At 33.9% G+C, this 16,551-nt stretch overlaps 3 protein-coding genes across 4 annotated transcripts; 1 reads left to right on the forward strand and 2 right to left on the reverse strand.

The window, feature by feature from the left end:
• The first annotated feature begins 205 nt into the window (after positions 1 to 205).
• Positions 206 to 6,757, forward strand: LOC123678011 (sorting nexin-13-like). The gene is made up of 17 exons (XM_045614773.1): positions 206 to 552; positions 618 to 723; positions 809 to 1,023; positions 1,106 to 1,344; positions 1,408 to 1,560; positions 1,642 to 1,814; positions 1,870 to 1,986; positions 2,303 to 2,417; positions 2,474 to 2,632; positions 2,711 to 2,949; positions 3,005 to 3,425; positions 4,135 to 4,277; positions 4,407 to 4,625; positions 4,687 to 4,854; positions 5,539 to 5,753; positions 6,138 to 6,250; positions 6,340 to 6,757. The coding sequence occupies exons 1-17, from the start codon at positions 440 to 442 to the stop codon at positions 6,561 to 6,563; spliced, it is 3,132 nt and encodes a 1,043-aa protein (XP_045470729.1). The 5' UTR covers positions 206 to 439; the 3' UTR covers positions 6,564 to 6,757.
• A 140-nt stretch (positions 6,758 to 6,897) lies between these two features.
• Positions 6,898 to 12,477, reverse strand: LOC123677758 (nucleolar protein dao-5). Of its 2 annotated transcripts, XM_045614450.1 has the most exons (6): positions 12,304 to 12,477; positions 11,854 to 12,118; positions 10,352 to 11,491; positions 9,980 to 10,155; positions 9,121 to 9,201; positions 6,898 to 7,400 (listed from the first exon to the last, which is right to left on the reverse strand). In XM_045614450.1, the coding sequence occupies exons 1-6, from the start codon at positions 12,406 to 12,408 to the stop codon at positions 7,242 to 7,244; spliced, it is 1,926 nt and encodes a 641-aa protein (XP_045470406.1). In that variant the 5' UTR covers positions 12,409 to 12,477; the 3' UTR covers positions 6,898 to 7,241. The 2 variants fall into 2 exon arrangements, with proteins under 2 accessions (XP_045470406.1, XP_045470405.1); XM_045614449.1 differs by lacking the exons at positions 6,898 to 7,400; positions 9,121 to 9,201 and adding an exon at positions 7,907 to 8,345.
• A 560-nt stretch (positions 12,478 to 13,037) lies between these two features.
• On the reverse strand, positions 13,038 to 16,432 carry LOC123678134 (ATPase family AAA domain-containing protein 3A homolog). The gene is made up of 9 exons (XM_045614969.1): positions 16,136 to 16,432; positions 15,809 to 16,076; positions 15,553 to 15,759; positions 15,308 to 15,496; positions 14,968 to 15,199; positions 14,783 to 14,906; positions 14,171 to 14,462; positions 13,830 to 14,028; positions 13,038 to 13,730 (listed from the first exon to the last, which is right to left on the reverse strand). Exons 1-9 carry the CDS (start codon positions 16,335 to 16,337, stop codon positions 13,596 to 13,598), a joined length of 1,848 nt encoding a protein of 615 aa, XP_045470925.1. The 5' UTR covers positions 16,338 to 16,432; the 3' UTR covers positions 13,038 to 13,595.
• Positions 16,433 to 16,551: the final 119 nt, after the last annotated feature.

Consider the following 16,551-nt stretch of genomic DNA (forward strand, 5'->3'; position numbering starts at 1 on the left):
TGCTCGTCAGATAGTATCCTGTACTAGATGATACTCAAAAGTTTCTCCCATCGTTGAAAAGGGTTTCAAATTATTTTTTCCAAATTTAAGTGAAAATCGTCAAATATATCATAACTAAATAAATTGGACATAATTTGAAATAGGAATAATGATATATAGCAAGTCACCTGCTGTTTGTTGATGTTTTACCTTTAGGTAAAAAGTGACGTCATTTATTGTCATTTTTGATAACGTAAACATAACCTTCAATATCTCTCCTCGAATACAAATGATAAAGGATAAATTGAGAAAGATGAATTTGATATTATTGGAAACTGGTTTGAAACACTAGTCAATAAGCAGGAACAATTAATGAAAAATGTTTACTTTTATACTGGATAAAAGAATATGTTTCGCCCACTTCTCAGAGGAATAGTTTGCTACCAGATATATATTCAATATGGATTTTAAAAGTTGGGGGTGGATTGGCCTATTTGCTGTTCTATTAATTTCTTCTTTAGGTTTTTACTGGATATTTGTGATATTTTTAAGTCTACTTCTATTCTTAATAGGGTGAGCAAATATTAAAAATTCATGGCTTTGTTCTTTGAAGTATGAATAATATATTTGCTTTTCAGCTTCTTTTCTTATATGAATGCAAAACTTGGGGATGTGGATGAATTTGAGAATAGATTTTATGGAAATCCCTTGATAATGGAAAGTTTTGAAGGTGGTATTAGTCAGGTAGACAAAAACAATCATTTACTACTCAATTGAATTGTAGTAAAATTTCAAATGAACAACGAAATAACTTTTAAATTTTTTACAGTTCACGAAAAAGTTAGATGATTACAAGTACGTGTCAAAAAATGATACCAGAGTAACTGGCAGTGATGTAATCGATAGTTCCTTACAAGAAATTTTGGGTTACATTATCAGAGATTATATTTCTCCATGGTACAATGTCATCTCTGATGATAAAGAATTTTCTGAAGTAACAATCAGGAAAACAGCCCAAACTTTTGCAATTAATATCTCCAACAGGTAGAAATAACATGAAATTATGTGAAATAGAATAAAAATCAATTTTTTTATTTTAGTGCTATGATTTATCAATTTTTTTCAGGATTAAAGACATAGATTGGATTCCTTACCTGACTACGCAACTAGTAGATGAAGCAGCTTCTCATTTGAGATTATTCAAGCAAGCAAGAGCAAAAATGAAGCTGATCGCAATCCCTAAAACCGCACGAAATTCACCAATGAGGGATTTGAAAAATTCTCCCAAGAAATCTCTTCACAAAAGAAATAAAAGTGAAACAGACGTAAACTGGTATCATAAGCGAGCAAATGAAATGAAAAGAGGTTAGTTAAATAAACTTCCTTTAATTCTGGTCGTTTTCTGCTGACACAAGGTTTTCTTCTTAGAGCAAGAAAAAGCAGTAGGAAATTCCAAATTTTACGGAGACGATAAAAAGAGAGGTATGACGTTAGAAGACATTTTTTTTGATTTGGAACTTGTCATGGAAGGCAATCTGTTGTGTAGAGATGGAGTTTGTGTTGATCCAGATCAGGAAAAAGGTATATTAACACTTTGCTCAATAAGTTCCGACCTAACCAATAGAAACTCATTTTACCAAACCTAAATTGGCTTTTTTACAGAATATTTCTCTGAACTAACTCAAATATTACTGTACATACTTTTACCAGATGAAGACTTTCAATGTAAACCGCTTTGCATCCTAATGAGGGAAGTAATATGTAACGTTGTGATTTTACCTTTATTTAAGATGTTGTCTGATCCTGATTATATAAACAGAATTATTATGTGGCTGGTGAGTTTTTATCTTTCAAAGTGTTGCTTCAAAACTGATCCGTTTTTATTTTTAGTGCTTGGGTGAATCATCTCTACCTAGCGAAATTTTTTTGAATGTATTAAGAATTACTGATAACTGTGATGAACTTAGGAGTACCAAAGAAATAGTTTTGGAGGAGATTCATATACTGGTGAGTTTTTTTTATTTCTAAAAAAATGGTAAAATTAGTAATTGGATGTGTTCCGATTTTATAATTATAAAAATATTAAACAAAGTTAAATGAAAAAAGTATTTCATTTCATGAGAGGAGTCTATGGTTAAATTTGATATAGAACTTCAAGACTCACCCTGTATATGCAACAATACAAATTTTTCATCATGTAATAAGATACGAACTGGATTTGGCAAACTTTCGACTAGTACTTGTTGAATAATTTCAAAGTGTTTGAAAAATCTGTTGAATAGGTTCTTCCAAAGTTATTTGAACGGTTTATTTGAAATTTCAGAGGTCTAGAGATTCTGGTGGAGATAATGAAACAAAACAGACATTGAGCAGCTTGTTATATGTATTGAAATTAATTGATAGTCGAATTACCAAACTTGATAACATGGATTCTAGAGGTTTGACTCCGGCTGAATAATTTTTTTACCAAATTTAACTTTCTTTTGCTTTTCAGATTCTTTTGGTTTGGAATACATACAACAAGATAACGCAAGAACGATTGATCTAACTTTGGAACAAATTTTAAAGAATAATGTAGCTCTTTCTTACTATATGGATTACATAACTAGTCAAAATAAGCAAATCGATTTATTTTTTTACTTAAATATTGAAGGTAAGAAATTTCAGAGCTTGACGCTCTAACAGCTTTGATGATTCATCTTGATTGTATCTTCGAGGATATTTGTTTAAGGCTGGAAAGTGTCAGTCGAGCAGCAGTTGTCCGATATCCACATTAACAAAATGAAAGGCATCACAGAAAATATCCAGTCGGTGTACAACACAATCCGCACAACAGCTCACAGTATTTTCGATCAATATTTGGGAGAGAAGGCAGAGCAGCGTGTTCAAATAAAGCCAGCTTTGGTGCAATCCTTACATTTCAAAATAAGGAATCTGAGCGAAGTTCCTAGCGATCTTTGGTTTGATGAGGTGAATTGAAACTACATAACTGGACCAACACACTCATTTGCAATTTTTTTTGCAGGTTCAACAGTATATTTACGATAAAATGGAGCATAACCCTGAGTACTTACCTGCGTTCAAAAAGAGCAAAATTTACATCAAGCTTCTCCAAGAATTAGATCTTATACAGCAAACTCCAAACGAGTACGATAACATGAGTTTGAACAGCGATGAAAATTTGGAAATAACGATAACCGAAGCTAAAACCGAAAATTTCGATTTCCTATTGAAAAAACCACAGGAAGATGAGGCCTATCTCTGCATATCTGACAGTTATCAGAAGAACCAACGTCACATGAGGTCTTTCAGCGATGTAGAAGTTGTCTACGACGAACAGACAGAACCCAAGGCAAACGAGAAAAATTCTGTTGACGAAAGTCCTTTGGGGGAGAAGAATTTGAGAACGGAAAACTTTATATTGGCTGTGAAAATCATCGAAACGGGTAAATATTCACTTTTGAAAATAAAAAAAATAAATAAAGTGCTCACTTCTCTATCTATTATTGGAAAAAAGAAATTCAACAATCTCTTCAAAAATTATTTTTTTAATATAATGCTGAAATTCCGAGTTTCACCTGACCTTCTGTTTACTACTGCAGAAAGCATTTTCAAAGGTTTCTAGATTGTAGATTGTAACTAGACACTGGATTTCTCCTTTATAACTGACAGTTCCCTCCTGATGTAATATTTATACTGTCTCCACCAGAAGAGGCGGAGCTATGAGGTTCATCCCTACTATGAACTATTAGATTTCTCAGAGTTCTCTCCTGATGCGGTATTTAACCTCCCTCTACCAGAGAGGGCGGAGCTACGTAGCCCATCCTCTTTACTTCTGAGAGATTTATTGCTGGGCTCTATGAACTATTGGTATTTCTTCTCTTCTGTTGATGTTATAAGAATGTTTGTATATTTCGGTGGCTTTTATATTCATTTGTGGGTAGTAGCTCTAAAAATCTGAGATTTCTGTTCTTGAGAATAAGATGTTATATCTGTGTGGATGAAGGTTAGAATTCTCATGCAGATATCTATCTGTGTGAGCCTATATTTTCCTAACAGAATATGTATTTATTGGTGGTATTAAAAAATATATACATATATTCATATATTTTAAAACATTGGAAAGCTATGTCTAATTATGAAATAAAATTTTAGGTATTGTAAGCGAAAAAGGAAAAATGTTTGGTATATATGCGATTCAAGTTAGTAGACAGCATGAAACAGGGTTTTTAGAAGAATGGCATATATATAGAAGATACAGTGATTTTCACGATTTATACACCAAGGTCAAAGAAAAGGTACGATCTCTCATTCTCTTCGAACTATTGAATTCACTTCAAAAAATGTTTTGAACCTTGTTTAAATTACACACACCCTCCAAATTAATTCCACTGTTACTTAAAAATTAAAAATTTGTACCGTTTTAGTATCCAGACCTATCGAAGCTTACCTTTCCGGGCAAGAAAACATTCCACAACATGGACAGGGCAGTATTAGAGAAACGAATGAAAATGTTAGGCAACTACATGAACGAGGTGTGCAATCCCGCAGTAATATCGACACATCAAGGGCTGAAACAATTGCTAATGACATTCTTGGAACAGGGCGAGTATGACAGAGCTACCGGAGGCCCCATCTCAACAACTGTCAGTGAATCACGTTGGCAACATGTGGTCGAACCTTTCTTTTAAACACGCGATTTTACAGATCAATAACCTGGTGAACCCGATCAAATCTGGGATGAAATCGATCAAAAATATGCCTGAGCAACTGATCAATACGGTTGACGAGGTGGTTGGGGGTATTACTAAGGCGTTTCATAATAAGCAAAGCCGATCTACTGAGTCTAGCAAGGTTGGAGCCAGTATCGAAGAGGTAAGTGACAAAAATAAGAACTATGCTAACCTAACCGCAATATTTCTCCCAAATTTGATTGAAAAGTAAACCCGGCTTGCGGTATAAATAATATAGCTATCCAATGAGGATCTATTGTCTGTTACCTAGATTAAAACTAACACATGAATTGGAATTATGTTGGTTTTTTATTGATTTATCTAGCTGTTAACTAAGATGCATTGAAAACCTGGTGTGTCTACTTATACCTGTGAAACTTTCAGACAAAACGGGATATTTTTCAGATTTATACCTACTTGATTTCAAGGGATCGCGTCTGTTTCAGATGGCGCTTTCATCGTTTATATTTGACGTTTCTCTGCTCTCGTGACCTTTGAGTATAGAACAATTATATTTTATATTCTATGCTTGTAACAATCTTTTAAACTTTGTCATTATATTCCATTCATTTCATTAAAAATTCGATAGGAACTTAAGTGATATTTATTGTGAAAGTTTGTTAAGTCTAAAATCAGCATTTCATTTTTAAACGGCGCCAGGCAGATAGCGGGAATTCGAAAATTCCTGAAGAGCGCCACATTACAGAACTCTGGTGAAGCAGAACACCAAAGCGACAGTTGTATATCTCAAAAAGTCTGAAACAAAATCGGATCAGTACACACACTAGGGATTCTACGCATCTTACTGTTAACTTATGCATTTCAGACTGATGATAATATACCCCTCAGAATATTTTTACTGCTCATGGATGAAGTGTTTGATCTCAAATCCAGAAACCAATGGTTACGAAGAAGAATCATCACGTTAGTGAGACAATTCATTAGGACGATGTTTGGTGATATTGTCAATAGAAAAATTCTGGATTATGTGTCTGTGATGACTAGTCCTAAAAATGTGGCACACTACCTTTTTGTATTCAAGTATGTGGTAATTTTTAATTCTATGAGTAACGGAAACGTCTTGAGCATAGCTAAGACAATCGCTGCACTGTTTTTTATAATTAAAGTCATAGGTAATTTACTTCTTCACAAAGGGCATGCAAAATAACATTTTTTTAGACAAATTCTGCAAAATGAATTCTAATTTGATTATTGATTTTCACCGGAACTGAATCATAAAAAAAGAAAATAAAAAATATTTAATTTAATAAGATTAATTAAATTTTATGTACAACTTACCGTGTATTTTTAGAACTTTTCCAATTGGTTTAGTTTTTGGCATATGCACTTATTAGATGGTAGGTAAAATACATAAAAAAATTATCAATTTGGTTCTTTTTCACCAATTCAAAATAATATTTTCAGACAATCTATTTGGCCAAATGGAAATAAATATGAGAAAAGACCAGAAAGAGACGAGCACACAAAAAATAGGACGAGAATAGCTGCAAAAGGTGCTTTATTATCATGTTTATCAGGTAAGTAAATTAAAAAAAGATAGAGCTGCAACAGTTCAGCATGTGATACTTGCTATTGGAATTATTTTCGAATTAATATCAATTTTCAGATGAACTGAAGCACATTGTGGGTTCGGAAACGACAAGAAGAGGTTTAATAACGGTTTTTGAACTATTTCAGAACCCAACATTGAATAGAAGGCTATTGTTTGTCCTTTTTGAAAGTATATTGATCACTTTATTTCCAGAAAAAGATATGAACAAGATTATATCAACTCTTCATTCGAGATCAAAAAGATATCAATGTCATTTGAAAAACAAGAAATATGTGTAGAACCAAAGTGCCATTTATTTTTAATTCAAAAAATCGATACCTTCTCATTTATTTTTCACGTCTATAGTGATATATAAAAAATGTCCTGAGCACCAATTTAATGTAAATGTTAGAAAGCTTCGAGCATTCCATAGTTATTTGTTTTGTTTAAAATTTTCTATGTATTCAAAAATATAAATTTGATCTTATAAAAATAATGTTTATTTTTTCTCATCCTTTCTAGTTGTGTGCAAAATTGGTTTTTTTATTTGGAACTTTGGTTTCCATTTTATAAAAATTCCAAAGTTTGGAATTTCTTCAGGGGCCTAAAAACACTAATAAATCAAAAACAAAATTATGGAAATATGATACGAATTTATTTGAGAATAAGAAACATATTCAAGCAGGTGCTATAATTATGTACATTACTTAAAAATAATTTTATATATACAACACATGGAGAAAAATAAGCTTAGCTTTCAATTGTATATGAAAATTGTCTTAACTAATTATAGAAAATCAGAATAGTAAAAACTGAAAACAAAACATGAATCACTGGCAAAACATAGACGAACATTAATAATCGTTTCATCCTCGCTTTTTGTTTTATAATTATTGATGAAATAATTCGATACTAACTTAAAAGTAATAGATTTGAATTAAAAAACAAATCGGAATTTTTTTTCAACCATCGGGTGGTTAATCATCAAATTTAATCGAATTAATCGCATTGATATCGATACGTCCACCCCTGTAACCTCCTTTCTTCAATTTATTTTTCTCACGTCTGAATGATTTGCCACGGGTATTTTTTAATTTGTGATAAGCTCTTTCGCCCCAAGATCCTACGGCATGTTTCTGTAAATAAAACTTCATTTTAGATTTTTTTCAATCCACAAAACGATTGGAGATTTCTAGGCAAGTGGATAGAAAGTTTCATACAGTCACCACTAGTTGGTTGACTTAATGATTGTTATATTAAACTAAAGAAATTAAAATGTCTATTATTGATTTCGGTTATTTGAATGATATTAATTTATTTGTTTTTTTGATTTTGCAATTTCACTACATTTAAGGTTATTTTCTGAATTAGGAACTTCTGTTAATTATTGCTAACTTCCCTAAAATTTATAATTTGAAAAAAAAGCCATTATCTACAGTTTAAATAAGAAAAATCACTTATTAACAGTATTTATTTTTTTATACTAATGCAAAATATCATTTCACAAACTATCAAATTCCAAGCTAATGTAATATGTATAAATGAATGAGATGATTCTTCGATATAAAATTTTATTTTATCAACCAGATAAAACACTAACAATTAAAATTAAATCTACATCTTAAACTCGTATAAAACTTACTCAAGTAAATTGTCTAATCGTCAAATATGATTTTTTTATTTTGCGGTTTATCGAATCCCCCTCCTGCATTATCGAAAGATTTCCTGAAACCACCTCTTCCCCCACCACGACCGCCCCTGTCGTTACCCCCAAACGATTTCCTAAAACCGTCGCCGCCTTCGCTGTTCCTGTTGAAACCTCCACGTCCGCCTCTGCCTCCTCTGAATCCGCCTCTTCCACCACGGAACCCGCCTCCGTTCTCTTGGTTGTCCTCGAAGCTCCTGTTGAAACCTCCGCGACCCCCACGGCCACCCCTGTTGAAACCGCCCCTGCCGCGGTTACCGCCTCCGTTCTTGTCCTCGAAGCTTCTGTTGAAACCGCCCCCGCGACCGCCCCTGCCGCGATTACCGCCACGCCCACCACGTCCCCACGATTTGTTATCGTTATTCTCTCCGCCTTCCTAAAATGGGGGGAAAAAAAAGAAAAAAGATACATCAGTACAACAGGTAACTAGGGGGAATAAAAAGTAACAGCCGAGCTCTAAGGAAATCGATCATTATCGAAAAAAAAAATAAGAATTGGGGAATTCCTTGCTTTTTAGTCGTTGGCTAGTTTGCTTAATACTGAGGTGAACATCTTCAGAAATTTTTTTTGGTCATAGATTTCAAGTCAGCACTGGATTTCTCAGTTCTCTCCTGATGCGGTATTTAACCTACCTCCACCCGAGAGGGCGGAGCTTACGTAGCCCATCCCCTTCACTTCTGAGAGGTCTATTGCTGGGCGCTATGAACTGTTGGTATTTCTTTTCTTCTGTTTATGTCATTCCAATGTTCGTATATTACGATAGCTTCCATATTAATTTGAGGGAAACAAGTACGTAATAACGCTTCAACAACATCAATTGAAATTTGTGCTAAAGCCGTCTTAAACTACAAACATCCCAATAACATCAACAGAAGAGAAGAAACACCAATAGTTGATGCACCTAGTTACAAGCAATCAAAGATCGCACAAAGACGAAACAACTCAGGTGGATCAAGTATGAAAATACTGCATCAGAGCACAGACCTAGAAACTTCTGAGGATGATAACCGCAGTAGAAAGTGGAACGTCTAGAAAGCCCAGAATTTTCCAATTCAGAAACGCGAAACGAGAAAAGCGATGTCTCGGTATTTTTTTTATACCTGTTGCATTTGGTACCTTTTCTCGCTATATAATTAGAGCTCGAACATTACCTGCGCCATGAAGGAATTGTTCCTGAATTTCTCAGGTACAACCACGTCCTCTTCTCGAACACGTCGAAAGGGAGCGTTGTGCTGAATAAAATTCACAAAATAAATTCTACTGAACAGAAGGAAAAATCTTTTGCAATAGACTATTCGACAGATTTTTCAAAACATCTCAAATTATGAAAAAATTGATATTTTCAATTTTATGCACTTGGAAGAATAGAAAATCAAGTGAAATATCAGGCTTCTTTTTATTAATTTGACTGTTTTCGAAATGAAGTTATTATTTATTTGATTGATTTATTTATTTGTTGCATTATTATTCCATATTGTATATAGGTTTACGTTAATCCAATTTTCAAAGCTTTTTTTGGCATATTTCTTGGCATTTATCCTTGAATTTGTTTATCAATCTTTAGAGTTTAAATTTTGAGGATTTTCAATTGAAAGAAAAATATTGTCAAATAGCCTATTATATCAGATGTGTATCGTTTTGGCTGCTTGGGGAATCTTTAATCCTTAAATAGCTGTGTCCACCTTTATGCAAATCAAGTGCGTTTATTATGTTTATTTTCAGAAAAATACCAAAAAGCTACTCATCTGATATTAGTTGAAAAAATTTGGAAAATGAAATTGACCAAAAACCAGCACAAGGTGAATCTGCACCTAGTTGATTCATACATTTTTTTCCATTCAATAAAAATATTTCATCATCTCAGTATAGAAAAGTCTCAAAGTATAATTTTTTTTTATGTATTTCTTCAACCAGCGATTCACCCGAGTTTGCTTCTGCTTTTCAACAGTGGATATTCCTTCATCTAATAATTTTTTTGAAATTAATGAATACTCAGTTAACAAAACTCACCTTTTTCTTTCCAAAACTGTTGTTCTGACCAAAACTGTTATTCTGACCAAAATTGGCTGCAGCTCCCTCGGCCTCCTCATTCTTTTCTTGCTTCACTCCATTGGCAGCAACTTTACCGGCGTTAGTTGAAGGTTTCTCATCGTCCGAAGACTCCTCAGAGGAACTTTCCTTTTTAACTGCAAGAAAAAGTTCAATAATGATTTATGGCAAATAACAAATTTCAGCAAAATCAGAATATTATGAACCCTGAAAGTTCATGTTTCTATGCACACCCTGTATATGAAAAAGCCGAATTAATGTGGAACCATCAAAGGCCCAAACAGAATTACACACAGCCAATTTTAAATATATATTAGGTTTTAATTGACTAACCTGTTTTAGCTACTTTCTTTGCTGGTTTTTCATCTTCATCTGAAGAATCTTCAGAACTACTTTCGGCTTTCCTCTTAACACTGGTATTTTGCTTTGCCGCTACTTTTTTGGCTACTTCTGTTTCTTCTTCGGTGGTATCTTCAGGTGAAGCCTCCTTTTTCTTTGGGGCAGCTTTTACTACCTTCTTTGGTTGTTCTTCTTCGTCAGAAGAATCTTCAGAGCTACTCTCTTTCTTTTTCTGTTGTACTGTTTTCACAGCAACAGGTTTAGAAGCAGCTGCGGTTTTTTTAGGTTGCTCATCTTCGTCAGAAGAATCGTCTGAACTACTTTCTTCCTTCTTCTGTGTTTTAGCGGCTGGTGCAGCTTTCACAGCAATTTTCTTCTTGGGTGGCTCATCTTCAGATGAATCTTCTGAACTAGTCTCTTTTCTCTTCAGTTGTACTTTTGATGGTCCAGCTTTCTGAGCTACTACATTTTTCTTTGGAGGTTCATCTTCATCTGAAGATTCTTCTGAACTGCTTTCATCCTTTTTCTGCTGTTGTGGTTTGGTTGCAGCTTTTGGAGCAACTACTGGCTTTTTCGGTGCTTCATCTTCATCTGAAGATTCCTCTGAACTGCTCTCTTCTTTCTTTTGTGCTTTTGGTGCAGACACAGCTTTTTGAGCGACTACGTTCTTTTTAGGAGGTTCATCTTCGTCTGAGGAGTCGTCGGAGCTGCTTTCTTCCTTTTTCGGTGCAGCTGCGGGTTTGGAAGGAGCAACAGTCTTTTTAGGTGGTTCATCTTCATCTGAAGATTCTTCTGAACTACTTTCTTTTTTCTGTGCTTTAGGAGCAGGTGCAATTTTAGCAGCAGCTACAGGTTTTTTTGCTGGTTCATCTTCATCTGAAGAATCGTCTGAACTGCTTTCTTCCTTTTTCTGCTGTGTTTTTTGGACAGGTGCAGGTTTGGAGGCAACTACAGCTTTTTTAGGTGGTTCGTCTTCGTCAGATGAATCATCAGAACTACTTTCTTGTTTTTTCGGCTGTACCTTAGGAGTTGAGGTGGTTTTAGGAGCACCTACTATTTTCTTAACAGGTTCATCTTCCTCACTAGATTCTTCTGAACTTGATTCTTCTTTTTTAACAACTACTTTAGCTGGAGCTAGAAAAATAATTGAAAAAATTAATTAAAATTAGAAAGGGGCTGCAATAGAAGAAGATTTTGGAATGCCCATGTGGAAAGGATGGATGAGGAAAGAATTGCCAGAATAGTAAGGGATGGAAATCCAGGAACACGTCGACCGCTGGGAAGACCGCCTAAACGGTGGAAGGACTCGTGGACGTCAATCTCCCAAGAGGCATAAATAATTGGGAAATACAAGCCACTGGCTTAAAATATGTAGAAGAAGAAGAAAGGAATTCTATTCATATTATAAATTCTAATATTACTTAATTAACCTACAAATGAATAGAATGAAAATCACAAAAACCAACTATTCAATAAAACAAATATTCGTAGCTTACCTTTTTTCACTTCATTCTTTATAGATTGAGCCTTAGCAGTAGGTTTTGGAGCTTCCTCTTCAGAAGAACTATCTTCACTGCTACTCTCAGGTTTTTTATTTGTTGCTTTAATTCCATTTTGAAGCGAGGTTTTGGGAGTTTCTTCTTCACTACTGCTATCTTCGCTATCTTCTGATTCTAGTTTCAAATTCTTTGCTAGAGGGCCATTTTTTAAATAGGTATTCACGATATCAGTGATGGAAGGAGCATTTTTGATTAGCTTCTCCTAAAATCATTATTAAAATATTAGTATTCAACATTTTGTACACAATAGGAAGTTAAAGTAGGTTAAAAACTTATATATAATAAAAAAAAGTAAAAAAAAAACGTGAACTTGGTGCATGGTATATAACACGTGGGTTGAAAAAGCCGACAAAATATGCAATACAAAATTATTAATTCAGAACTTACGGTTTTGTGCTTCTTCTGAAACTGTTCGGCCAAGTTTTTATCTTTAACGGATAAAAAATTAAACACTAAGGAAGAAACCAAGGAATTAACGTTTACCGCCGCCATGATTCAAACAGAAAGAGGTTACAATACGAATCACTGAAAAATTTGAATTGCTTGCATTTGGAGAAATGTCGACTGTCGTTAATTTTTCCGTGCTCTTCACAGAATGCAATTTTTTCTTCTTCTCTGTGCACGTTTGGCCTCCGTAACATTAATTGAGTAACCAGTTACTCACGCCGAATGACATATCAAAAAAGTTTATATAAAAAACTGCAGATTTTCATGAAAAATTATGTCTCTCTTACGCTTTCATATTTTTAATTTCAGAATTATCATTCCTATGAAAATATATTACAATATTATTTGCAACTTTAGTTTTAATGTTTATTTCATCTCAACTATTCTTTTGTTATCTATGTAAAACATTTTTTTGGTGAATAAACTTATTATATTATATTATTTGAATGAGCTTTGCATGATTGTAATGTTGAAATATAATTCTTTGAGCCTGAGCAAATGATTCTGTGGCCAAAGATAACCTCTCTAATTTTTAGGGGTTATAAAACAATTTAATTATTTACGAGTAAATTTGTTTTATATGCAACATAGCAGCTGCCAATTCTTTTAATTTAATGAATGTTTAAGTATTTGTTGCACGTTGGTTTCAGGGTTTCAAGGAATAATACGCAATATACTTCTCAAAATTTATTTTATGGTCAGGTACAAAATTTGAATTCCTAATTTGAAAACTTTCCTGAGAAGAGTCAATTGTTTAATTCAGGAGAGATGAGTTTTCTCGGATTTTAAATGCCAATGGTGAATTTGAGTTTAGATTGTACTTTAAGATATATTGATATTTCCATACAGTACATTCAATAAACACACTACTGTACATATTATGAAGAAAATAACAACTAAAATTATCCAAAATATCACAAAAGTACAAAAAATTCGAATGTCTCTTTTGTATAAAGAATATACAAAAAGTTGGAGAAACACCTCGAACAATAACAAATGCATGTTTCACCAGCAGTATAAACATATATACAACACTAAAAGATGATGTAGAACCATACACATCTTCCAATGAAAATAAAACTAACTTATTTAAATAACCAGTCTTCTCCGTAATTTTCGAAGAAGTCAATTTCATTTTCTTGTGAAATGAGACGGAGAACGACCAGATTGAACCAGTTGTGGTTCTTTACAGAGCAAATAAACAAGACTGCAGTTGCTTACGTCTTTATCTTCTAGCTATCTTTTTCCACTTTTACACTACTTTCTTTTTTACTTTCCTTAGGAACTACAGTTATGTAAGAATCTTCCTTTTCTGAGTGATATATGCTTTTAGATTCCCTTCTCTCTTGTTCAGATTGCCATTCAACCTGAAAATAATGAAAATGTGATTTATACAATGCATTGAATATTTATAATAATCATTGATTTCAGTAATTCTTCATTTTTTTTTCTTTCCTAAAACTAACCTTCTGCCTATGTTGTTTGACGGCATCTTCGCATTTCTCGATAACCATTCTTTCCGTCAAAATTCCATCTTCTGAAGCATAAGCAGCTGCTTGCCATGCCACACCGAGTTTGGCAATTTCCCTACCGGACATACCTTCGGTCATTTTCGCCATTTTACTGCAGAGGGCACTGTAGTCGAAATTGTCCAGTTTCAAACGTCTGAAAAAAATTTAAATAGTAAATCAAGAATGGTGATCGTATTGAAATTAGTAGTTCTTAATGTTTGTGATGCTTATAGCGTTTTTTTCTAGAAAACTGGATCGTGTAAAAGTTAACAAACTTGAAGCGAAAATTTCTGTACCTTTTTCCTTCAGCTGCCGGTTGTAAAACAAACTTGTCGAAATAAAGCCTCATCAACCTCTCTCGTTCCTCCAAACCGGGCAGGTCGAATTCTACCATTTCGTCCAATCGATCGTTCACAGCCCAATCGAACTGTTCTGGAGTGTTTGATGCTAGTACCAACATGAATTTCTGACTTTGCTCACCGGTTCTGTACAGAAATGCATTCAGGGTGGCTCTAAGATCTTCGGAAATATTTTCTGAAGATCTTTTTCTCAGAAAAGCATCGGCCTCATCAACGAAAAGAAGCAATCCTGAAGAAATTGCAAAGTGAGTATGAATTTGTAACAAAACTACAAATATTTTTGGGAATTATTATTATTATTATTAATTCTATTTCTTGTCCAGGGTTGCAATAATGTTTTAATAGGCTCTTCAAATCCTCATGAATTAAGTGATGTTTATTGAGCACATAAAAAGTTAATACTTTCAATTACCATAAATATTTTTCGAATAAAAATGGTGATCAAAAAAATGAAAGTCAGCAACTATAATGTAATTTCACCCAACATGGCGTCAGTGACGTCACATGGAAGTACAAAAAATCAAAAGTTGTCAAAATGTTTAACCTAACCTTTTCTGGAGGAATTAGCCCAGTCAAAAACTTTATGGACAGCTGTAACTCCCTCTCTTCCCATTGGAGCAATGTCACCACCAGTCAAAATAGCATAATCCATACCAGAATGCTTGGCCAATTTCTAAAAAAAAAAGTTCCAGTTCAAAATAAAAGCATTCATTCACTAAATTATTTCAATTCACCTTGGCGAACATTGTTTTACCAGTACCAGGAGGTCCATGCATCAAAATATTCCTGTACATCCCTCGGTTTTGCTTTGTGTTTTTGGTAGCAATAGCAATATCTCGAAGCCGCTCTTCAAGTTTAGGTGCCAAAACAATACCTCCCAATGCATCCTGTTGCTTTTGTAATTTCAATTCCTTCACCTTCTGTAATTGCTGCCAAGGGTGCTTGAATACGTCCAAAAGAGTGAATCTTGAAAATCAATTCAACATCAAACAGATTGAAGACTTGTGTTGATCATTTCCAAATAGAGACTATTAGAATGTATAATATTCAGAATTTGAAATGTCTAGCAATTACCTTGAAGTTTCTCTGACTAATGAAGGCTTTCCAAGTCTTGCCTCAATATATCTAGTGGTAATGCCAGTTGCACCTTTAGCTGTGTAGACTCCTAGAGCAATTAATGAAAATCCCCCAGCTGCCACAAGAACTTTATTCCAATCAGTTAATAATGCTTGAGCTCCTGAACCTAACACCGACCCAGCAGTTCTGAAAAATTGATGGTTGATCAATAATTGTATTTAATATTATCTGAAACAACTCACTTTATACTTTCCAGAACAGTTATTCTATTTTCTGAAGCTTTCAATCTGATCTGTTCTAATGTAAGATCTCTATTTTCTCTATCGACTTTTGCTTTGGCTTTCAATTCTGCTTCAACTCGTTTCATTTCATTTTTATGTCTCAACTCCATTTCATGCTCAATAGTGGATTTTCTCATTGCTTCTTGCTTAGCAACTGATTCTTCTTGCCTATAATTTATTGGTAGAATAACTAACAATAACTAATAAACCTTATTACCTTTTGAGGGTTTCTTCATTCATTCTTTGCTGTTGGGACAATTGATCATCATATCGTTTTCTTGCTAACTGATCTTGATACTGAGCTCTTTGTTGATGCTGTCTTGTTTCCTCCTGTAGATACTTGCGTTTCTCTTCAGCTTCAGTCTTTTTAGATTCAATTTGTAGTTGTGTAATATGTGCTTCATATTCTTTTATTTTAGCTTGTTGTTCAATTTGTTTGGTCGCTTCTTGTTGTTTGGAAAGTTCTAGAGCATCTTTGGCGTGTCCTTTAAAAATTTAAATATTGTGGTTGAATGTATTTCAGGAAAAATAAAAACAAACATACTTGACTGTTCTAGCTCTCTTGCTGCCTGTGCAGCCCTTTCAAGGGCTGACGAATCGAATCTGTAAGCTTCCATGGCCTTTTTCTCAGCCTTAGAAAGTCCCATATCAGGAACCGGTGGAGAACCGGCATTTCCATCACCAGGAGGTGGAGGATAGCCTTGTCCTTGATCACCCTTTCTCCCGTAACCAAATATCCACGACATTTCAGTAAATTCTAATAAGAATTAATTAGGGGAAAAAGGTTATCACATGCGGTATCACCACCTCTTATGTGAATGACAGAAAGATAGCAGGTTATTCTGTCATAATTTTCTCTAGCGAAAGAAAATTTATGATTAGAAGAAATCATAGAACCAATATTAAATAGGAAAATTCCATATAATTCATAATTTTTTCTTATATGATTGATGGAAATAT

Source organism: Harmonia axyridis, chromosome 4 (genome assembly GCF_914767665.1).
Source record: "Harmonia axyridis chromosome 4, icHarAxyr1.1, whole genome shotgun sequence".
NCBI lineage: Eukaryota > Metazoa > Arthropoda > Insecta > Coleoptera > Coccinellidae > Harmonia > Harmonia axyridis.